At 38.8% G+C, this 23,765-nt stretch overlaps 1 protein-coding gene across 1 annotated transcript in view; it reads right to left on the bottom strand.

Annotated features, from left to right (window-relative positions):
• The window catches only part of sacm1lb (SAC1 like phosphatidylinositide phosphatase b), a 32,675-nt gene extending 9,152 nt beyond the window's left edge, over nucleotides 1–23,523 (bottom strand). The window contains exons 1-16 of the mRNA XM_030072895.1: nucleotides 23,431–23,523; nucleotides 17,811–17,908; nucleotides 14,222–14,296; nucleotides 13,939–14,066; nucleotides 13,640–13,789; nucleotides 9,645–9,704; nucleotides 9,532–9,565; nucleotides 7,124–7,225; nucleotides 5,257–5,342; nucleotides 4,823–4,909; nucleotides 4,622–4,690; nucleotides 3,395–3,474; nucleotides 3,210–3,308; nucleotides 2,988–3,126; nucleotides 1,543–1,612; nucleotides 1,317–1,389 (exon numbers count right to left, since the gene is read on the bottom strand). Of these exons, the coding sequence (XP_029928755.1) occupies nucleotides 1,317–1,389; nucleotides 1,543–1,612; nucleotides 2,988–3,126; nucleotides 3,210–3,308; nucleotides 3,395–3,474; nucleotides 4,622–4,690; nucleotides 4,823–4,909; nucleotides 5,257–5,342; nucleotides 7,124–7,225; nucleotides 9,532–9,565; nucleotides 9,645–9,704; nucleotides 13,640–13,789; nucleotides 13,939–14,066; nucleotides 14,222–14,296; nucleotides 17,811–17,908; nucleotides 23,431–23,459 (1,379 nt within the window). The 5' untranslated portion in view covers nucleotides 23,460–23,523. The remainder of the gene's footprint in view (nucleotides 1–1,316; nucleotides 1,390–1,542; nucleotides 1,613–2,987; nucleotides 3,127–3,209; nucleotides 3,309–3,394; nucleotides 3,475–4,621; nucleotides 4,691–4,822; nucleotides 4,910–5,256; nucleotides 5,343–7,123; nucleotides 7,226–9,531; nucleotides 9,566–9,644; nucleotides 9,705–13,639; nucleotides 13,790–13,938; nucleotides 14,067–14,221; nucleotides 14,297–17,810; nucleotides 17,909–23,430) is intronic.
• Nucleotides 23,524–23,765: the final 242 nt, after the last annotated feature.

Raw genomic sequence — 23,765 nt, 5'->3', positions numbered from 1 at the left:
AACACTTGAAATTTAGCTCTGGTGCCTCCCATTTCTCTTTACAGTTGCTGAGATGTTGCTACATGTTGATTAGAATCCACCTGTGGTAAATTAAATTGATTGGACATGATTTGGAAAGGCACACTCCTCTCTATAGAAGACCTCACAGCTGATAATGCATATCAGAGCAAAAACCAAGCCATGAGATCAAAGGAACAGCCTGCAGAGCTCAGAGACAGGGTTGTTGCAAGGCACAGATCTGGAGAAGGCTACCAAAAAGAATTCTGCTGCTCTGAAGGTTCCCAAGAGCACAGTGGCCTCCATCATTCTCAAATGGAAGTTTGGCACAACCAGGACTCTTCCAAGAGCTGGTCGCCTGGCCAAACTGAGCAATCATGGGAGAAGGGCTTTAGTAAGAAAGGTTACCATGAACCCAATGGTCACTCTGACTGAGCTCCAGAGATCCTGTGTGGAAATGGGACAAAGGTCCAGAAGGACAACCATCACTGTGGCCCTTCACCGATCTGGGCTTTATGGCAGAGTGACTAGACAGAAGCCTCTCCTCAGTGCAAAACAATCTTTTTGACCTGAAAATGGCTGTCCACTGACGGTCCCCATCCAACCTGACCGAGCTTGAGGGGATTTGTAAAGAAGAATGGCAGAAAATCCCCCAATCCAGGTGTGCAAAGCTTGTTGTGTCATAAAAAGACTGGAGGCTGTAATTGCTGCCAAAGGTGCTTCAACTAAGTACTGAGTAAAGGGTCTGAATACTTATGTCAATGTGATATTTCAGTTTTTTCTTTTTAATAAATTTACAAAAAATTCAACAATTTTCACTTTGTCATTATGGGGTACTGAGTGTAGATTAATAAGAGAAGAAATGAATTTAAACAGCATTTTAGCATTTTAACATAACAAAAGTGAAAAAGTAAAGTGGGTCTGAATACTTTCTGAATGCACTGTGAGGTCAGCGACCCTGCTGTGAGCATTATGTGAGCGTTACGAGGCAAAGGTGCCCCAGTACTACAAGACAACAGTAAAATTGTGTTTTCAAAAAAAATTTACTCTGGAGAAAATTCTCAAAAATGTTTTCTGTGACAAAAAAAAAAAAAAAAAAAAAAAAAAAAACTGTATCCATCTGGATGTAGCCTTAAGTGGACAACAGAGTGGGAGATGTAGCAATGCATATGGATTATATATATATATATATATATATGTGTGTGTGTGTGTGTGTGTGTGTGTGTGTGTGTGTCTGGCTAAGATCACCCTGTCATTTACAGGTAAGAAGAGTATGCCAGTTGCTTGGTGTAATGCCTAGCAGACATGTGGAAACAGACCTTGTGAAGTCAGTCTTCAAGGCTCCAGTACCAGCATACTGCTTGGCACAGGCGTTGGCATTGTCTGCCCAGGCTGGAAATGAAGAGATAGATAAGCAAAGAGGGAGAGAAGGTTGACAAAGCATGAGACATGGCAAGTGATGCAGGAAACATCGGTGACCTGAAAAGTGTGCATTCTAGGGGAATAGAAATAGTAAATGACTGGTCACTGCTGTGTGAGCCCCACCATTCTTGTATATCTTCTCAAAGTCTGCCTGGTCTTCTATCTGCTGGCCCATATGGAGGACTCCCATTCTCTGCAGGTAGACAGGACATAAGAGTCCAAATTAACTTTTAATACCATGAGAAACATTCCTTTTCACAGAAATATGCACCATATCTGTTGTCAGTGCTGTTTGGAGAAAACAATCAGGTTATGTGTGAAAGGTTATTTAGAGACTAAACGAGATAGTGAGTTTTAATTCAAATCTTAAATTTCAGTCATACAAGCTCAGTCCCAGGCTTTTGCCTACATACAGAGGAGCCTGGAGGAAGGCCACCCATTATTGTGGAACAGTGGGGACCTAATAAGAACCACCCATCTAAAACATCATAAAAAAAAAAAACCTTGCTATATAGCAGAAGTGTTAAGTTTGAACTGATATTAGTCTTAGTTGCGGGTATTCAGTTAAAATTTTGTTATCTCTCTGTCTCTCTCTGTTGTTCTCTTTCTCTGTGTGTGTGTGTGTCTCTCTCTGTTGCTCTCTCTCTCTGTTGCTCTCTCTCTCTGTTGCTCTCTCTCTCTGTCTCTTTGTGTCTGTGTCTCTCTCTCTGTCTCTCTCTCTAACAGCCATGGGCCAATTGTGCAGTGTGTGTGTGTGTGTGTCATACATTGATTGACTGATTGATGATGTGTGTGATTTGCATTCAATAACTTGGATATTCTCTGAGATAAAAGTGGCAAACTTACAAGAGACTCACAAATTTATGAGAAAAAAAACCCAAAATTCTGATATTAGGAAGTCACAAAAAAATGGGAAAAATCATTTTTCTTATACTATGAGATTTAGAAAGAAGGAAATCCTGGTGACTTTAGCCCAGAATCACAATCTTGTCCTCAGCATGTGGACTTTGAAGAGACACTGCCATGACTTGGGCTGATTCACAAGAAAACAATATTGGGATTCTGGGCTTAAATCCCTACAGTGATCCCCGTCATAGCACCAAGTATCAATCAGGTTTAGAACGTTACCACAGTCTGTGGTGTGGTGTCTCCTCTCTCCTTCTCTCTCCTCTCCAAATTCTGATCATTGTCATCTGCCTACTATCAGCAAATATACTGTATAGTACTGTAAATTTAGCAAATCATAAGATTAATTCAAGGCCATATAAGTCGGTGGCCTTTTATTTAGCATCATGTACTGTCAAATTTTACAGATGTTGCAAATGCAATATGATTCATGATTTTAGTAGGGATGACAGTTTTTGCATCATATTTTTCATTTTAATTTTCAAATCAATTAAAATGATGATCATTTGGGGGGGTCTGTATTCAGCAAATATGATTTGTCAGATCTGAATAATACAATTTTTTGTCACTCATCTTACCATTATCAAAATTATGCTGCAATTTGGATATTGAACTTGGCCATATTGTGATGTCAATATTTTGTTTAATAGCTCAGCCCTAACCTGTAGTTGTGACTGCAGCGAGCGTCGGGCCAGCAGACTCTGGATGACATTGGTTCGGTCCAGACAGTCCATACAGTTGCTACGAAATGTCCCCTCCTGCTGCAGTAGAACCTTCCCATCCACATCCACCAGGAAGTACCTGCAACACAGACCATTAGCACTGATAAAGGGCAGTAAAAAACTTGCAAAAACTTGCAAACAAAGTGCAAAAGGCACACCAACCCAAATTCATCCTGCATCTCAGCAACCATGTCTACCAAGATCTGCAGGCGGTGCCACCTCATCCGACTGCACTCCTTATGGAAGTCAAAGGCTACATACCTGAAGACAGAGGAATATGAGCCTAACCAAGTGGTGGAGTCAATACATAGAGGTTTAAAAAGTGTGAGAGTAAATGGGCTCCTTACTTGATCATGCTGTTACCTAAACTGGTCACCATCTTGTCAAATGCAAGCTCCAAGGGCTTCTCTGAGCCTTTCTGGTTAATCTGTCAGAAAAGAATGGAAACATCTTCAAAAAACATCTCAGTTATACACAAATAAGGAGTAATGTTTTTTTTTTTGTTTGTTTGTTTTTTGTTTTGTTTTACCTGGATAGCTCAAACTGCCATTCATGCACATTTATTTGCGCCTTTAGCATTCAAAACATTAAAATGCAGATTAAAATACATGCATTTATTCATTCATTTTATATGCCTCTTTCTACTTACTGGGGGCTGGTTCCCATCTAAGTATACATTGCAGGGCTCGACAATAAGGATTGCCCAATGGCCCGGGGCAAGTAAAATGCAACCCCAGGCATGTAAACCTAGCAACTCACTTGCCCGATCGGGCAAGAGGCTAAAAATAGTAAAAGTTAAATAGGTAAATAATGTATCGTGAAGCTATTGCTGTCTCATCCCCACTCCCTCCTGATTTCCGTGTCATTCACCGCCAGCAGCATATTGTGTGTGACGTGACAGTCTTTCTCAAAAAACAGTAGAAGGTAGCAATATACAACAAAACAACAAAAAAAAAACCCTTGACTAAGCATTGGCTAAGCATTAGTCCTCATAGCATACAGCCATATGTGTGTGACATGTCTATCTAAGAGGAACAGACATATACATATAAATATACAGAAAGTGAATAGAGGGCAGTTTCATGCGATATGCTCACATTTACACACAAAATTCACAAACCACAATGTGAAAAGGAAAAAAGTAAAAGAAAAAATCTGAATATAAAGGAGAATGCTATGCTTTAGGACTGGTGAGAGTGACTGTGCAAATATGATCTTCATTTTTTACTTCTCTCTCTGATTATTTAAGTACAAAGTGAGTACAATAGGTATTACAAACAGCTGGTAAGTAGTAGGCTCAGTGGTAAGTTTAGAGGTTTACAACATCACAAAATCTGACTGGATTTAATAATTTTGACACAAAAAAAGGATAAATAAATCCACTGAATAAATTAAATAAATAATGTTCATGTTGAAACAAGGCCTAATACATTTTAAGGAACTAAGGAATTTATTTCATTTAAAGACTTTTTACAGCACCAGAAGACACCCTGTTTTATCACACACTAGTGATGAAACCAACAAAAAATCTCCTTCCACAACTGATAACTAAAGCAGTGTATTTTTTATCTTACCAAATTCAAAATCACTTGTCTTCCATAGAGAATAATCTGGGAGTCAAAATGTCTCTGGAATCCATCCATCTATAGAGATTAAAAAGACAACAGCATGAGAAAAACTGAAAAGTGCACGAGGATGTTAAAAATGACAATACAAATACAAAAAGAGACTTGTTTTTAAACATTTCCCTCAAAGTAAGTATAAGGACGGCTCACGTGATTGATTGTTTTGCTAATCTGTGGTTTTGGTTTATACTTGAGGTTGGGCCTTTGGGACCAGTAAAAGGGGATGGATCCTCGAGTCTGCAATTTAAAAAAACAAAACAGAGTCAAACCAACAAATAGCTATTTAAAATGTAAACTGCATGTGTTTCAAATCCACAACACACTGTGTAAATAAGACAGCTTCACAGTTTCTGTAAGGTTTAATTTTTCACTTTGACAGAGCCAAGCTAACGACTCCTATAGACTTCAAATCTTTATGCTAAGCGGACATGAAATGCTCCCCATGTGAACAAACTACTGGAGGTGCAGAGGCATTCCCGCCTTCAGGGCTGGCCTACAGTATATCTCCTAGTGGGCTGTCAGAACATTTCACAACTTCCCAACATCTAGCATCACTGGAACTCAGGCTTAGTGGGGTGACTCACCTGTACAAACGAGGCCTTGCTGCCGTTGTATTGTACAATCTGCTCTGTTTCAACAAAATTTGCAGCATGGCCCTCCGAATCAATGCCTAAAGACAAAAAACATGTAGCACTACTTGAAATGTTGGTTCAATCTCGTAGAAAAACTAAATTCACTGGTTTTGCTTGTCTGGTTCGTCTGGAAAGCTAGTTTCAAAGTGACTACTGCCTAAAATCCACCATAAAACAACCCTAGTTGAAAGAACTAATTGTTAGTTTGCGTATGTCCACATGCTTAATACTGTTAGTATTTAAATATTGCTACGGTATAATGAGTCTCATGTTTGGGTGTATAGTTAGTTTACCTTCTCTTGTTAAGTGGTTAAGTCCAGTTTGAGTGCTGCTAAGGAAGGTATATAAAGCCATTCTGTGTCACTGATAGAGATGAGTTGTTAGTGGCAGCTTTCTGTGTAGCTGTGGTATTTCAGTTATTTTGTTCAGTTTGATTTTTGATCTTTGTTAGTTTTTCCCAGGATTTTTATTTACCTCCCCTATTTCATCACATCCTTTTGGCCAATTAAATCACTGCCCTTATTTGCATGGACATCCTGCTAAATGGCCATTCTGCAACATAACATCTTTTGACTTATCTCCATTGCCAGCAAACCACACTAACACTAACCCTTTTTTACAGCCCTTTTCACACAACACTTAAGCTGTGTCCAAAAAACATACTACACATTCATTTTTCATATTCATTCTAAATTGTGAGTATATGGTGTGTTCAACCTGTAAAATATGAAAACTCAGTATACACAAGAATATCAATATACATGCTCTGTTGGTTCAGCAGAAGTTCATGAAAAACAAAAATAAATCAAAATGTTGAGACAAATTATTGAGATAAATGTTTTTTGTACATGTTGTAGATGTACATGTTGCATCATTTATGGTTAATAAAAAATGTAAAGTTAGGTGTAATGCTGAACGATGAATGATGAATGATGCTAAACTTTGGCAAGGGACAAACTAGCATGGCTATTTTCAAAGGGATCCTTTGACCTCTAATATTTATTCACAACTATAACTGAAGAAATATTAAATTAATACTTTTTATGGGAAATGTATGAATTAATTGTTTTGTTCAAATCAAGACAAATGTTGCATAAAAGTTAGTTACACAGAAAATTGCAATCACAAAATGGTGGCTGGTAGAATGGTAGAATTAAATGTTAATTTCCAACACAGGGTTCTACACCTAAAGCCTGTTCATATGGTAAGTTTAAGCTGATCTGTCAAATTCTCTCTACATTTAACATCTATACTCTACAGGTGACATTTGTCTCCATTTGCCTGAGTGAGCGAGGCAAATGGAAACCCCTCCACAGTTAGAAGTATAATGTGTAAACTTAACACACTCTGCTGGCACAATGCAAGTTTTTTTTTTTCAAGTGAATGTAAACAGATGCAGTAATCACTCATCAGAGAGCGACACTCTTCAGTCTCACTACTGGAGGATGTATTCACATAGATCTTCTTGGAGTAGATAGGCTAGAGTTGTGAGCTCCTCAATTTAGCGAAGGCTTTATTTATTTTTCTGTAATTTCACAAATTCAATTTCTCTCCTTTTGGAAAAGCTGAGAAATTTATTCTAATTCTTGTGGCACGATTTGCAGACATTTGACACTTATTCGTGTACCCTAGGGCTAAGAAAAGTAAGTGTCAAAAGGGCAAAAACGGAAGCACTACCACTAATGTGGTAAAGTGACATTCAAGAGCCCAGCCAGATTCTAGAACAGGACTGAAAAAAAAAATCATGTCACGGTCAGGAGTTTTAAGTCCATTCATATAACATAATAATCTGCATTGAATCCAGCACCAGTGAAGTTACCTCGGACATAGTAGCGGACACCAGCTCTGAAACAGCTCCTCCTAGAGATTATATTCCATTCAAAGACCTTTCCATTGATGCAGCATGACTTCATGGTGATGACTGAGTGATATCTAAGTTAAGGAGTCAAAAGCAATGAAGTGAAAGAGGTGGGATTCAGTACTATGCACACTATATATACACACTATAACATGCTTCCAAGCATTTGTATTCTGTATACTTTTTGGCCCGATTTGCAATCGCATCAGGCTCTGTACATGGTAATGTTGGTCAGTTAGGTCAGGGGTTTTCAAACTTTTTCATGTTCCGCACTCCCAGTTGACTTTCATGAAGCCACAGACCCCCATCTGAAGTGATTTTGTCCTGTAGGGACCCTGGTATAAAACACAACATCCTGTTTATCACGTTAAATTGTTTAAGCCCTCAAAACATGAGCAAATTCACTTGATTTCTTTCAAAATCATGGGGACAAAAGGCTATTAGTGGAGTTACCAGAACATTACAAAATTACTGGGACATTTGTCAAAATACAGCAAAGATGATTAAGAAAAAATTGTAGAAAAACACTTTTAAATACAAGAAAATATATATATTACAGAGCTGCCAACTTTTCAAAAAATCTTGGAGTGAGATTTGATGGGGGGGGTTCCAGTTCCCTGCTGGCCTGCACTCACATTACAATGCACTCAACCGCGATTGCCCCCGGTATGCACGTCATCACGTTGAATTATGACACACGCATGGCCCGACGTCATCATGAATAAATATAGTTCAAATACATTCATCATGTCTTCCTTTTAACTAAAAGACGTTTTTGTTTCATAGGTTAAGGGATGTTTATTTACCTTAAGTTTCGGAGGTAACTTCCTCCTTCTTCAGAAAGGTCCAACTGACAGCCGGAGCGGCACCTGGCAGATCCAGCAGACCTGGCCTGACCGGGTGGCCGTGCACAACGTGCGGTACCGGTCGGCACCAGGTCTGCCGGATCTGATGGGTGTGCCGCGCACACAGACTGCCGTACTTTCATTATAAACCGACTTTTGTTTATACGCAGTTGCAGCAGCACATCGGACAACAACACAGACAACATGGTTGATTGTTGATTCCGCAACGCGGCAATTCGCCCGTAATCGCTGCACACATTAAACGATTTTGCAGATGCAGGAGGAAAGTTACATGATATACATCATATCCACGTTCGCACGCTGCGTGCATGACTGTGCATGTGCTCGTGCATGAACGCCCGTTCCGTGCTGGAGCACACTCTCTCCAACCGTGCCAGAGCGGGGAAGTGTACTGTATTCAAGCACAGAACGGAGCGATCACACTAGTCAAATAAACCAGATTTTAGGGGCAAACGTGCTTGGGCACAGTACAAACTTGGTAATGTGAGAAGCCTCTAACTCGTTCATTTCTTTGGATAATATGCCAGTGGGGTGAGTGGAAGTCCCTGATTGATCGAAAAGATTCATCTGATTGGCTTCAGACTTCAGACTCTCACAGAATTCAATTCATTTCATTAACCTTTAATGCACTGTAAGACCATCCTTCTTTTAAATATGTCAAGAGAGCTATCCACTCTCAGCCAATCACAGTGGATGTAGGAATTAAACTTGTTCATGAAACATGATGTCATCCAAAGCAATGGCTAGGAGGAGGAGCATAGGAGATTGATAGAAAGCTTTGTGACATGGTGAAAAGGGTCATGATAATCACCTGTAGCTCAATATCAGCAAAATGAGTGAGCTTGTGGTGGACTACCAGAGGAACATGAGGCTCCCTGTCCTCGCTGTCATCGAATAATGGCCACAAAAGTGTTTTTGCAGAGCATTATGATGTCCCAGTGATGTTAACCTTTGACCTTTTAGATATAAAATGTCATCACTTCATACTTTTATCTTATGTGACATTTGTCCAAAATGTCATAATTAGCATTAGCATTGTTGAGTTATGGCCAAAATGTGTTTTGTGAGGTCACAATGACCTTGATCTTTGACCCCCAAATTCTAATCATTTCATCCTTGAGTCCAAGTGGACCTTTGTGCCAAATTGAAGAAATTAGCTCACAGTGTTCCTGTGATAGTGCATTCACTAGAATGGGACAGACAGACGGACAAGCCAAAAACACAATGTCACCGGCATGCAGGTATGTAAATGAGAGAACAAAGCAATGTAACCAGAGCAGTTTAACAAACAAATTTTTAAACTTGAAACCCAAGCTGTGAACATAACGTGATAGAGCTCACTAATTCATTACAATAACAGCTTCCTTCGTATAAGGTGTACATTAGAGCGCCGATCACACTAGCAGAAGCTTGAACTTTGCACTGAGAAGGTTGCATTCAATTTTGTTGTACATGTACAATGACAATAAAGATACTCTATTCTATTCTAGCAGGAAAGGATACAGCCATGAACAACAGGATAAACGAATTTGTGTAACTGCAAGAAAGACAAGTGTTAGATGATATTAGTATGATTCTGTATGCAAATGATATCAAGTAAAAGATTAATTTCTCACCTCTGGCTGTGCAATGAATTCCCTCAGGAGGTGACCATTCCATACAAAGCGCTGATCTGCCTACAAGAGGAAGTAAAGTTATGCCATGCCAAGGTGGTACATGGCATGATGAGTTCAAATAAAAAGTGTACAGCTGGCCAGAGTAGAAAATCACAGGTGTCAGCCAAATGCTGATATTCATATTTAAGACACAGTGATAAAACCAAATAACACTTCTCTTTTTGATTAAGTCGATGAATAAATTTAGTTATGATTGATTAAAGTGGGTGTGGCTTTCTTAGAACAATTCCTGTGTTTTTTAAAGACTTCACATTCCAAATTTCAATAAATCCTTAAAATGACATCATAGGTCCTAGAGAGCTGATTTTTTTTTCAGCACATCCACCGAAAAGTAAACCTGTATTTCAGTGCAACCAAAATTCACACAGACATTCTTTAGATACTAAATATCACAAGTTTCAAATAGTGATTAGATATGCTAAAAAATAGCAACATTCATTGCTTTAATGTTATTTAATAGTATTGTATGCACATTTTGTATTTAGCCAAATGTTTGATCAAACTTCAAAGTATTTGACAATACACCTAAAAACCAGCAGAATGATGTGATTTTGTTTGTGATTTTTCAGAATGTTATCCCTAGTAGTTTAACTGTTGTGAATTTTTTTTTAACTTAAAATGTGTTTTCACATGTGACTGTCAAGTCTGATGAAACTAGGTGCAACAACAAAAAAATTTTTTTCTGATTTATTTGACAGTCACAGTGGAGATAGACAGGAAATGCAGGGAGAGAGAGGGGATGACATGCAGCAAAGGACCTGAGGTCGGATTCGAACCCCGGTCGCTGCGAACAGGACTGAGCCCTGATACATGATACACACTCTTAACTGGTGAGCCACCGGGGCGCTCCAACATTTTCTTTTTGATTTAAAAAATAAAAGCTCTCAAACTAGCTAAATGGGAGGACAGAGTTTTGTTTCTGAGACTCCAGTTCATTATTATACTGCCACCATCTGGACATCTATGAGGGACGAAAAATGACAAAACAATAAATAAATAAATAAATAAATAAATACGCATATAAATATATAAATGCATAAATAATTAAATTAATAAATATTTCTACATTTATTTATTTATTTATTTCTGTTTTTATTCATGCATTTATTTATTTATTTGTGTATTTATACATTTATGCATGTATTTATTTATTTATTTTTACATTTATTTATTTATTTATTTATTCATTTCTACATTTATTTATTCATTTATTTATTTATTTATTTATTTTTACATTTATTTATTTATACTTTTATTTATTTCTACATTTATTCATTTATTTATTCCTTCTTTTATTTCTACATTTATTTATTTATTTCTACATGTATTTATTTATTTCTACATTTATTTATTTATTTCTACATTTATTTATTTATTCCTACATTTATTTATTTATTCCTACATTTATTTCTGTATTTCTACATTTCCACATTTATTTATTTCTGTATTTCTGTGTCGTATGTTAATCAGGTGGGCGGTTCTTACATTAGTCTTAAGCACGATTGGTTTGTGGGTGTGATCCTATCCACTGCTGCTGCCTGGACTGGCAGTAGCAGTCATGGTAGCAGTGGATAGCAGTGGACTAGCTAGCTACTAGGGCATTAACAACGCCAGACTTTTCCATGTCGTCGACGTTACGTCGACCCGTCAACACCGGGAGATTTTTGGGGGGCTAGCGGGGCTCTAACCGGAGGGAGGGAGGGGTTGTAGTGGAGCGCTGACCGGGCGACCGGGGGGGTGAGGAGGCTGCAGTGGAGCGCCGACCGTGTGTGTGGGGGTGTGTGGGTGTTTCTTCGACTTTCGACGGGTCGATGTTTACATTAATGCCCTACTAGCTACTGTGTAAAACGCAATGGAAAGCGTTTTGAGAGCCATCGTCAGTGATTTAAGGTCACTGGCGAATGATGTGGTAAATCATGCACCCACCGACTACTTCCAGTAGTCCGACTACACACACGGTCGGCGCTCCACTGCAGCCTCCTCACCCCCCCGGTCGCCCGGTCGGTGCTCCACTACAACCCCTCCCTCCCTCCGGTTAGAGCCCCGCTAGCCCCCCAAAAATCTCCCGGTGTTGACGGGTCGACGTAACGTCGACGACATGGAAAAGTCTGGCGTTGTTAATGCCCTAGTAGCTAGCTAGTCCACTGCTATCCACTGCTACTATGACTGCTACTGCCAGTCCAGGTAGTAGCAGTGGATAGGATCACACCCACAAACCAATCGTGCTTAAGACTAATGTAAGAACCGCCCACCTGATTAACATACGACGCAGAAATACAGAAATAAATAAATGTGGAAATGTAGAAATACAGAAATAAATGTAGGAATAAATAAATAAATGTAGAAATAAATAAATAAATGTAGAAATAAATAAATACATGTAGAAATAAATAAATAAATGTAGAAATAAAAGAAGGAATAAATAAATGAATAAATGTAGAAATAAATAAAAGTATAAATAAATAAATGTAAAAATAAATATATAAATAAATAAATGAATAAATAAATGTAGAAATGAATAAATAAATAAATAAATAAATGTAAAAATAAATAAATAAATACATGCATAAATGTATAAATACACAAATAAATAAATAAATGCATGAATAAAAACAGAAATAAATAAATAAATAAATGTAGAAATATTTATTAATTTAATTATTTATGCATTTATATATTTATATGCGTATTTATTTATTTATTCATTTATTTATTGTTTTGTCATTTTTCATCCCTCATAGACATCTGGCTTTTTTTTTTTTTTTGGTCAAAGAGTAGTGGGTGCGATTTCCAACCAATGTGCCAAGTTTGGGAACAGATCTGAGACCTCGACAGTGTTATGGCACAAGAAAAAAAAAACATAACAGATACACTAGGGTTACAACAGCTTCACTGCTGTGACAACTAAAGAGCGAAAAGAGCACAACAAATGAAAAATGACAAGAGAACTATATTTCTAATTATTAAAATAATATATTCAAAGGTCAGATTTCCCAGGGGGTCTTCAGCAAAATAAGGAATAGTTGTCTGCATTCAGACGTCATAGTTGCTTTCATAAGCATTTACACACTGAGAACAACCCAAAATATATGTGAGGGTCACTCTGGGGCAAAATCACTTGAAACTGGGGTCCATGGTTTACTGATAGTCAACTTGAGGGTCCAGATCATGCAAAAGTTTGAAAACTGCTGATGCAGCCCAAGCGTTATGTTTAAGTCCTAGCAAACATCAGAGCCTGAAGACTTTGCTAGCATACTGACAATCAACAGTAAGGCTGCAGTTATCATTTCTTTTATTAATCAAGTATTCTACCAATTATTCCATCAATTAAATGAGTAATAGGATAAGAAATGCTTTTGTAATAAAAGTGTTTGGGATAGACAAACTTCCAGGATCTAAGATCAGGGAGTGGCTGGTTTCCTCTATTTGAATAGAGTTTTTTATAAACCATTATTGACAACAATTCATTCATTCATTCATCTTCTAAACCGCTTATCCTCACTAGGGTCGCGGGGGGGTGCTGGAGCCTATCCCAGCGCTCATAGGGCGAAGGCAGTGAAACACCCTGGACAGGTCGCCAGTCCATCGCAGGGCAGACAGCCAAACACTGACATTCACACACACAGTCATACCTAGGGGCAATTTAGCTTCTCCAATTCACCTGACCTGCATGTCTTTGGACGGTGGGAGGAAATCCACGCAGACACGGGGAGAACATGCAAACTCCACACAGAAAGGACCTTGGGTGGGAATCGAACCCAGGACCTTCTCACTGTGAGGCGACAGTGCTAACCACTGCACCACCGTGCCGCCCTTATTGACAATAATATCAAAGTAAAAAAAATGACTTTGGGACAGTTTCTGGATGGTTCCAGGATGGTGGTGAAAACAGTTGGTCTGGAGACCTGATGTACAAATGAAAGTTTTTCCCTCACCCTCTCCAGCAGGCTCATCTCTTGAAATTCGGGACTGGTGTTGGCCAGGCGCTGCAGAGTGTGGGTCAGGTCATAGTCTGTGGCAAAGTAGAAGCCGTCTGTATGAAGCACACTGTTCATCATGGATAGAAAAGCTTTGTTGTCTTGCATCTGAGAGGAGACATTAACACATATCAAATGTGAGAGATTAAAATACTGACTGTAGAAAAGTTTTTGTTGAGAACATGAAACACTGTACCCTTATAACAAGAGTCAGTGTTACCATGGGTTCTAGGTCCCAGGTATCTACTACGACCTACTTGGTTGTCTGTCAGGTGTAACACTGTCTTCTTGTAAGAGATCACGTCAAAGTCCAAGGCCTTCCACACAGCATGGCCCAGAAGATCTCCCACTTTCTTCTTCTTTGTGATAACAACCAGGTACATACCTAACAAAACAAGTTAGTGACGCTGCAAGTCTGCTTTGCATAATGCTCTTCTATTAGGAATAAAAGCATAAAAGCATCATAAACTAAACCAGTAAGCTCAAACTCTGTCAGGATGCCTAGCTTACTCCCAAGCTAAACTGGTCATATTAACCTACCTGCCACCAAGCGAATAGTACCCATGACTCCACATATTGGCTGGGTCACAGCAGATGGAGGGATATCCCTCCTCACTAATAACCACAAGAGAGGGAAAACAATAGAACCAGCATTAGTACTACAAACCTACCTGCACTGGCTAGGAGGATAAATAAAGACAACGTTTTGTGGTATAAGAAACCAAATCAAATGTAAAAGCTCAATTTAAAAATGTAGCGATGAATTGTACTGTGCAGATTGGTCCTTGTCATTTTAACTCACTCAACCCAATTTCACCTGAGCTAGATGAGACTTAATATACATAATACACATACTTTTGATACAATTTATAATTAATGCACATAACTTTTAAATTTTGTAAGGCTAAAACATTCAAAGTTTAAATTAGGTTTTACATGAACCAACATTAATGACTTGTGAGAGTGATATTTAACAATGTCATGTATCCTGGCCAGTCATAAACCACAGAACAGAACACTGCCCATTGTAAACAGAACATATTCCAATGATGTAATCCACCAAATCACACTTAAGGAGCTGGCAATGATCTCATCCAAGAAATCACACATACAGTCTTTCTCATGATTAAATTCAGAGTGACAAAAAACTGGTTTGCCATATTTCTTCAAATCAAGGCCGGTCCTGTTATTTACCTCAGCTGCAGAGGGTGCCAGGCCTCTACTGGAGGAAGTCTTTTATGTGACAGGGGGATTTGTCTAGTTCTCTACTATTCTACATACTTATTATTTTCCTCCCAGGGTATTAGCGTTACCCCTACACACCAAACACAAAAACCATGCGGCCTGATGGGGAGAAGTGTGCTGTGACTTTTCTAAGCAATCCGACTTTTCGGAGTGAAATTTGTTCCCATTCACATAACATGAGCGAATTTTTGCTAGGCTCTCCATCACACAGCATTTGTGCTACATCCATGCACAAAAAGACAAAAAATGTGCATCTTTGAGGAGAAGCGGTCTGTCAATTTTCAAATCACTCTGACTTACCAATCTTTCGCAAAAATCACAAACTTCCTAGTTCCCTCATACTTTACCTGAAAAACTCAATTTCAAGTTTAAAAAGGTCAGCACAGGTGGAATTTTATGTGTGCCAAGTATCGTCTTGATAGCTGTAGAAAACACAGTTTAAGTCTAAAGAACAATACAGTATACTGACTATAGTAGCCTGCTACAATGGGTGCCCCTCCACCGCTCTTCAACACACTCAGTGGGACAGATCTCCCCCATCCACCAAAAAATGTTTATCATTAAAAACAGGCTGCAATTCCCACCGAACCTTGACATATTGCCTATCAAAACATTCAGCATCCTCATCTATATCCACCAATCTAAGTGTGAGGAAACTGATGGCTAATTCGGACGTTATGGCCATTAGAAGTTGGTGGCATCATGTTCAAAAGAGGTTTTACTAGGACTTCCTGGTCCAAACAGCTGCTCGTTTTAGGCTCCTAGCAGCTGTACTTTCTAACATATACATATGACACATCAATCTTTTTCAGCATCTTCTGCTTAACCAAGTGATTGCAGAAACCCTCACAGCTCCCTCATTCTTTGGCCTAAAAACATTCAAAGTTTTAATGGGTACCACCAAGTGAAATTTGATGTGTGTAAAATATCATCTTGATATCTGTTGTGCTTTGATAGAAACACAGTTTAAGTTTGAAGAACATTTCAGCCATCGATATAATGTGGTTAAAAAAAGGGGATAACCTCTAGAAGGCAGCACCACACTGTGTTACACTAAGCTGCACAGCAGGGCCAGTGTTTCAAAAATGAGGGGGGTGGATGTTCGGGAGTAAGACTTTTATCTAATTATTCATTCATTCATTCATTCATATATTTATCTTCTATTTACTTAATTATGTTTATATTTATTTACTTATTGTAAATACTGTATTACTGTATTTATTCTTTTCCCCTATTTTCACACATTACAAAGCCGTTACGGCCGTCAGAAGCTGGAAGCATCATGTTCAAAGCAGGTTAAATAAAGTGACACCTACTGGGGACAGTATGTGTCCAAAGCTGGCAGAGCCATGTTAATAAGCATTTTTGCCAGCTTAATACCCACACGCTGCCTGCTAAACAAGCACTTTATGTCTGTGTGCCTTCACACATTTTTACACAAGTACACACCAGTCATCCATAACATTATGACTACCTGTACAATCTAATACAATCCAACTGTTCTGCCATAAAGTTTACTTTTATGATGCCTATAATGTTCAAGTTTTCTGTTTGTCATATTAATTGGGTGTTCATTCAATTCTGTTTGCCACTGAGGTCATAGATAGTTGTGTTGTTGTACTGGACTGTATTTTATTGAGGTGTTTCTACTATTCTGTCCCACTTATGTACATAATTAGAAACATCTCTCAATATAATGTAGCCCAGCACAAGATATCTGCAAACAACAACCTCAATAATAAACTTAAAATTAAATGTACACATTCTCCACAATGTCAACAAAAACTGATTACAAATGGACTATAAACTTTCTTAAAAAGGTAGAATTTATGGCAGAGCTGTTGCATGGAACTGCATTCGATTGTACAGATGGTCATAATGTTATGGTTGATCAGTGTACACATGCTGTGGGCTACATCTACTTTTTCTTAATAAGGGATTTTTTGAGAAATATTTGCAGGACAGTGTTGTGGAAAGTTCAGTGATCTGCACAGCCCCATACAGTTCTTCAAATGTGGCCACCGCCATCTTGTGGCACTTGTATGGTACTCCAACATACAGTATGACTGAGACAGCCATGGTGACTGAACAAAATGTTTAGAATAGCCTGGATAAATTGTTGAATTTATGACATTAAAGGAGTGAAATAGCTCAAAAAAAAAAAAAAAAAAAAAAAAAAAAAAAAAACAGTTCCCATCCATCCCAAAACCACTATCACTACTATTTTTTTAGTAAAACCACTATCACCACTATACCTCTATTTGAAATGACTCATAGTAGCAACAAACAAATGCCCATGTGTTTAAGAATCATACCATCAACTTTGAATGTTTGGACCACTTACGCACATTGCAACTTTCCATTTTCCAAATCATGCTAAAGCTTTCACAACATATAATTAAAATCCATCAATTTTTGGTTAAAATACCCACCTTATAATGTTCTGCTGCAGTAGCAAACAAAATTGTCCCAATTCGTAAACCATAGAAGGGATCAATTGCTGTGTAAACATTTCCCTGGGTCTATTTTCCGGTGGAGAGACTGTTTCACTCCACTCACTCCAATTTCAAGTCATCTAAACACAACAGTGCTGCTGCTTTTAGGAAAACTAATGTTGACAACTTTATTCCAGTGATGAATACTGGTGTGAAAAAGTGTTGAGTCTCTGAAAGTTCATTTTCACATCATAGTGGAATGAATGAAAAACTATGGCTGGATATATGGAGGAAAAATTATACTGGAGTTCTAAAATGCGACTGCTTGCCTTGCGAATAGATTAGCAGAAATGTGAAGTGTATATATTTTGTAATATTACACTAAACATGCAAAACCACTACATACGTAGGTATGAAAACTCAAAGTCACTAAGACAGCCGGTGCTTACCTGTGAGGGTCATTTCCATTGACACTCTGTCAATGGTCAGGACATCAGTGGAGCCATGATCACAAGCCTCAATGTAAAACTTTTCCGATGTGGTGTGCCTGGCAGGACATGCAGTGATAACCAAGTCAAGTTTGTGAGCTAATTAATTATGACCTCAGCTAGGCACAGCTACAAATGAACAACACTGAGAGAAGGCCATCCTTCACAGCTGTCACAAAACATTTTATTTACTACTACAACCCCCGGCAAAAACTATGGAATCACCAGTCTCCGAGGATGTTCAGTCAATTGTTTAATTTTGTAGAAAAAAAGCAGATCACAGACATGACACAAAACTAAAGTCATTTCAAATGGCAACTTCCTGGCTTTAAGAAACACTAAAAGAAATCAAGAAAAAAAATGTAGTAGTCAGTAACAGTTACTTTTTTAGACCAGGCAGAGGGAAAAAATTATGGAATCACTCAATTCTGAGGAATCATGAAAAAAAAAAACCAACAACAAAAGAACACTTCAACACAGCACTAGTACTTTGTTGCGCCACCTCTGGCTTTTATAACAGCTTGCGGTCTCTGAGGCATGGACTTAATGAGTGACAAACAGTACTCTTCATCAATCTGGCTACAACTTCCTCTGATTGCTTTTGCCAGATCAGCTTTGCAGGTTGGAGCCTTGTCATGGACCATTTTCTTCAACTTCCACCACAGATTTTCAATTGGATTGAGATCCGGACTATTTGCAGGCCATGACATTGACCTTATGTGTCTTTCTTCAAGGAATGTTTTCACAGTTTTTGCTCTATGGCAAGATGCATTATCATCTTGAAAAATGATTTCATCATCCCCAAACGTCCTTTCAATTGATGGGATAAGAAAAGTGTCCAAAATGTCAACGTAAACTTGTGCATTTATTGAAGATGTAATGACAGCCATCTCCCCAGTGCCTTTACCTGACATGCAGCCCCATATCATCTCGACTGTGGAAATTTGCATGTATTCTTCAGGTAGTCGTCCTCATAAATCTCACTGGAACGGCACCAAACAAAAGTTCCAGCATCATCACCTTGCCCAATGCAGATGCGCGATTCATCAGTCATCCACAGTCCACGATTGCTTTTCCTTAGCCCACTGTAACCTTGTTTTTTCCTGTTAGGTGTTAATGATGGCTTTTCTTTAGCTTTTCTGTATGTAAATCCCATTTCCTTTAGGCGGTTTCTTACAGTTCGGTCATAGACGTTGACTCCAGTTTCCTCCCATTTGTTCCTCATATGTTTTGCTGTGTATTTTCTGTTTTCAAGACATATAGCTTTAAGTTTTCTGTCTTGACGCTTTGATGTCTTCCTTGGTCTACCAGTATGCTTGCCTTTAACAACCTTCCCATGTTGTTTGTACTTGGTCCAGATTTTAGACACAGCTGACTGTGAACAAACAACATCTTTTGCAACATTGCGTGATGATTTACCTTCTTTAAGAAGTTTGATAATCCTCTCCTTTGTTTCAACTGACATCTCTCGTGTTGGAGCCATGATTCATGTCAGTCCACTTGGTGCAACAGCTCTCCAAGGTGTGATCACTCCTGTTTAACTGCAGACTAATGAGCAGATCTAATCTGATGCAGGTGTTAGCTTTGGGAATGAAAATTTACAGGGTGATTCCATAATTTTTTCCTCAGAATTGAGTGATTCCATAATTTTTTCCCTCTGCTTGGTCTAAAAAAGTAACTGTTACTGACTACCACTTTTTTTTTTCTTGATTATGTGCTTGCCTTGAAAAGGCAACACATCTTAAAATCTTGTTTCTTTTAGTGTTTCTTAAAGCCAGAAAGTTGCCATTTGAAATGACTTTAGTTTTGTGTCATGACTGTGATCTGCTTTTTTTCTACAAAATTAAACAACTGAATGAACATCCTCCGAGACTGGTGATACCATAATTTTTGCCAGGGGTTGTACAACACCAGTGCCCCCATGTTTTCTAACAGCTGATGGGGTACGAAGACGTACTGGTTTTCAGATTGACTGGCAGCTTTTGTCTGAATGAGTCAGTGGTTACTTGTGGCAACAGCAGATGTTGCGACAAGAAAGAGGAAGTGTAGCTGCCCTTGTAAATGCACATTCTAATCAATTAACTTGATTATCAACAAACATTACAAAGAAGGCTGCTCTGACAGTCATTTGTTTACCAAGCTGACTATGGTACATAGGTAGAACAAATATGCTTGCTGGTGCACTTAGACTGTTTTTGTGTTTTTGATTTCAAATTGAATCAATAAATATGTAAAACAAAATGCAGTTTAATGGACATTTGTCATCAAGTTTGTTTAAAAAAAAAAACTGTTTTTGCAGTTCCTAAAGTTTATTGTCAAGTATCACTCATGTCATCTGTTGAACCACTTAGTTATTAGCGTACTTTTACCATTTTTCGTAAACTGAGTTGGAAATACAGAGATGTACAGGGCCATTCAGAGCAATTCTGCAGTGTGATTCCAATGTTTGCTGCATAATACGTTATAGACAGCACATGATAACCAACATACAGAGGGCATTGCATAGAATCCCCCATAGAAATGTATCTAGAAAGACTACTTTAGGGCTATTACAACAGCACAGTGAAGGCTGACAGAGGAGACTGCTGTGGGCAGCTTCAGCTGAGAGTGGAATGATTCATTCATTCATTGTCTTAAATTGATTCTAAACTATGCCAAATCAAATTACTCGACTGGCAAAGAATCTGATAGAATGTATCGCACTAATGTCGGCCTGAGGTGAGTAATAAGTCATCACTCAGATGCTGATTCTGACTGGCCACTGCATGTTTCTCATACAGCAGCCATGAAAAGAAAGCATGAGGCAGATTTAGCAAAGACTATAACATCCTTAATATTATCAAGGGGAAAGAGATGAAGCGTAGGAGACAGAGGACAGGGGAAGAACAGAGCATGGAGACCTGAGCATGGAGAGGGAACCACCAAAGGAAAAACTAAGGACACTGAAAGAGATGCCCACAAAGAGAGAAGCAGGAGAAAGAGACAACAAATGACAACTATGTAGTTCAAAGAAGCCCTCAAGGTGGAGAAGAGCAAGGAAAAGCAATCTGAGGTAAAAATAGGACACAGTAAGACATGGAGCTAAGCTCACAAGTAGTATTCCATCAAAGTGTACACATCCCCGCTAAAAATTTCAGGAGGGGTGTAGACGACGTGCTTTTCAGTCACACGAGTAGCAGGCAGGAGAGGTAAGCCACAAATTCACGGGGTTTGCCAACTTAAGTCTGAATGGTGTTCTGCTGCTTTCCTCCAAACAAAATAGGCTCATGGCTTTTTGTTATTGTGCACTGCTTTTCATAGGGCCCTGTGATTCCAATGATGCAGAAAACATGGACAGAAATTGGAAATTATACTGAAAACAGAATCAACTGTAAAATGGAGAATATCACAGAATTTAACAAAACGTGATAAAATCTATAAAAATCAGGGTTTTCCAATATACCATTACAAGCATTTTTATACAGTGCCAAAGCCACATGAAGAGGAGATAACTATGCTGAGTCAATACTATGTTCAGGGATCTAGGCCTACAGTGCAAATACTTCACTTGCATTTGCTCCTAAAAATACATATGTGCAAACCAGAAAAATAATTTGTGAGCATGGGTGTGCAAATAAATATCACAATCTACTGCAATCTTTTGTTAAAACATTACTATTCCCACCAAACACAAAACAGTAGAATGTTTACAGTTTACAGTACAGACACTTACACTGACCACCAGTCTGCTAACAGCACGCACATTCATACTGCCCACTGTAGTATTTCAGGAATTTTGAAAAACATATGTGCATATATCATATCAGTATAGGCCACAATAGTTGGAAAATATCAGCATAACGGATATCAGCAAAAACTCCAATACAGTGCATCCCTATTGTATCCCTACACGTTATTACAATGGCATGGATGGCAGCAAATGTGGTGCCAGTTGTAGAAACAATCTGATGAGTCAAATGAAGTACGTCGATTAGGAGAGTCAGGCGAGGCTTGTTTGCCTTCCCATTTCATTCTGTGCTCAAAATAAACAGCAAAAGGCAAAATGAAACTGTGAAAATGAAAAACCCTGTCAGGCTGCACCTGATCACATCGCTTCCTACTCACATTATTTCAACATTCCAGTGGGTTTGAGCGGATTGAGTGGAAAAATTAATTTGAACTTGAATGTTTCAACAAATAAGCTGACAGAGGCTTTTCCATAGTTGTGGATGTGATGCATGTCAGAAATTACAGATGAAGTTAAAAAAAAAAAACTGATGGCTAGTCTGTGTTTTATTCACTAAACAGCTGCTTTATACAGGCATGTCAGTTCGCATTTGGTCCATCAGCTGACAGTTCAGTGGCACTCGTCAGAATCAGGATATTTTCTCCTATTGGAAAACTGACAGGTTGGACTGTTGGTGGGATTAAAGCATGGGATGTTGGGCTGGACCAGAGCTGGTTCTGATCAGGTAAAGCTTTGATGTTTATATGCCTGTAAAAATCTCTACACAATAACAAAAAAGAAAAAAAATGAAGGCCTGCACTAACATTTAAAACATGATCCCACTAGAATCCCAAATGCCAGATAAACTAGGTGAAGAATTTACAGCCTAAGTTATTCATTCATGATCAAAAAAAAAATGCAATGACTTCCTCAAAGGATCCACCTGTGCCTCCTCTCTGAGCTTCACCGGTAAGCCTCCTCTCTCCTCTGTCCTCTCTCCTCCAGATGCACTTTACTAACTGAGACATCTGTCAAGATGGCGCGCTGAGACTGACTTCCGAGTCACAGGCAGGAGGACGGAGGAGAGAGATGAGGCACAAAACAGAGAAATGAAAAAAGTTGATAGTAGATGGCAAACAATCAAATAAAAGTGAAATAATTCTTACTGCATGACATTCAAATAAACCATAAAGGCATACTGTCAAACCTGTACCCGCTTGTACACTGTTGTTAGCGTATGTCGACAGAGTTATTTGTTAGCGAGCTGAGGGAAATTGTACTTGACGGTTACTTTTCTGGTTCAACGTTGTACGCTTGCCACGTAGGGATTAAGCGTTTTTCGCGATCAGCCATGTTTTTTGTTTACATTTGGCGTGGTGCGTCTGGAGGGCCTGGAGGTCTGACATCGGACATTTCAACTGGGAAATTCCGACCTCCCACTTTGAATGGAACTGATCATAACCTGTCTCATTCAGACAACGCAAGCAACTAAAACCCAGTTGGCTCGGAACACCGGTATATTGTCAGGAACAAGCGGCAGTCATTGCAGTTATTTTGGCATCATTTAGCTCAATCGCAGTACATTTAGCTCAGCGGCACCAACGGCTCGTGAAAGCAATACTTTCATGCTATCTATAGACAGATGGGCTTTTTTTTAATACCAGATGTAAAGTTGCTAAAGTTGGTTGCGAGCTAACTAGCTAGCTCTAGATGTCAACTTAGCACCGGTCTGTGATTTCGGCTATATACTTGTTTGGCCAATTTTCCTGTCTTATATTACATTTTGGCACCACTTAGCTCATTTTGTGTGAAAACCGCAACAGTAAGTTACCTGACGAGACAAAAAAAAAGCATTCAATGTTCGACGGAACTTACAGATTGAAGCTCTCGTAGGGGTTCGCCATCTTTCCTGGAGTCTGACATGCGTCTTTGCGATTCCCAACCCATTCACCGTTAATCACGCCCACTCCCCCCCCTCCCCGCCATAGCTCCCCGCTTCTTCTGCGTCTTCGTCTTCTTCTTCTTCTGCTTCGTCATCATTTATTTGGCGAATTGCCAAGCAGCTTTACGCACATACTGCCACCTACTGTATCGAAGCGTACAGCATCATTCTACATTCTTATTCCAAGTTTTGTTTTCTAATCCTGGTTGTTAAATTAACCAAAGTAGTTCCCTGCTAACATGCACTTATTATAATAATCTACATATCT

Source organism: Myripristis murdjan, chromosome 16 (assembly GCF_902150065.1).
Source record: "Myripristis murdjan chromosome 16, fMyrMur1.1, whole genome shotgun sequence".
Lineage (NCBI taxonomy): Eukaryota > Metazoa > Chordata > Actinopteri > Holocentriformes > Holocentridae > Myripristis > Myripristis murdjan.
The sequence above is the reverse complement of the archived record's forward strand: the minus strand, read 5'-3'. Positions and strand labels throughout refer to the sequence as shown.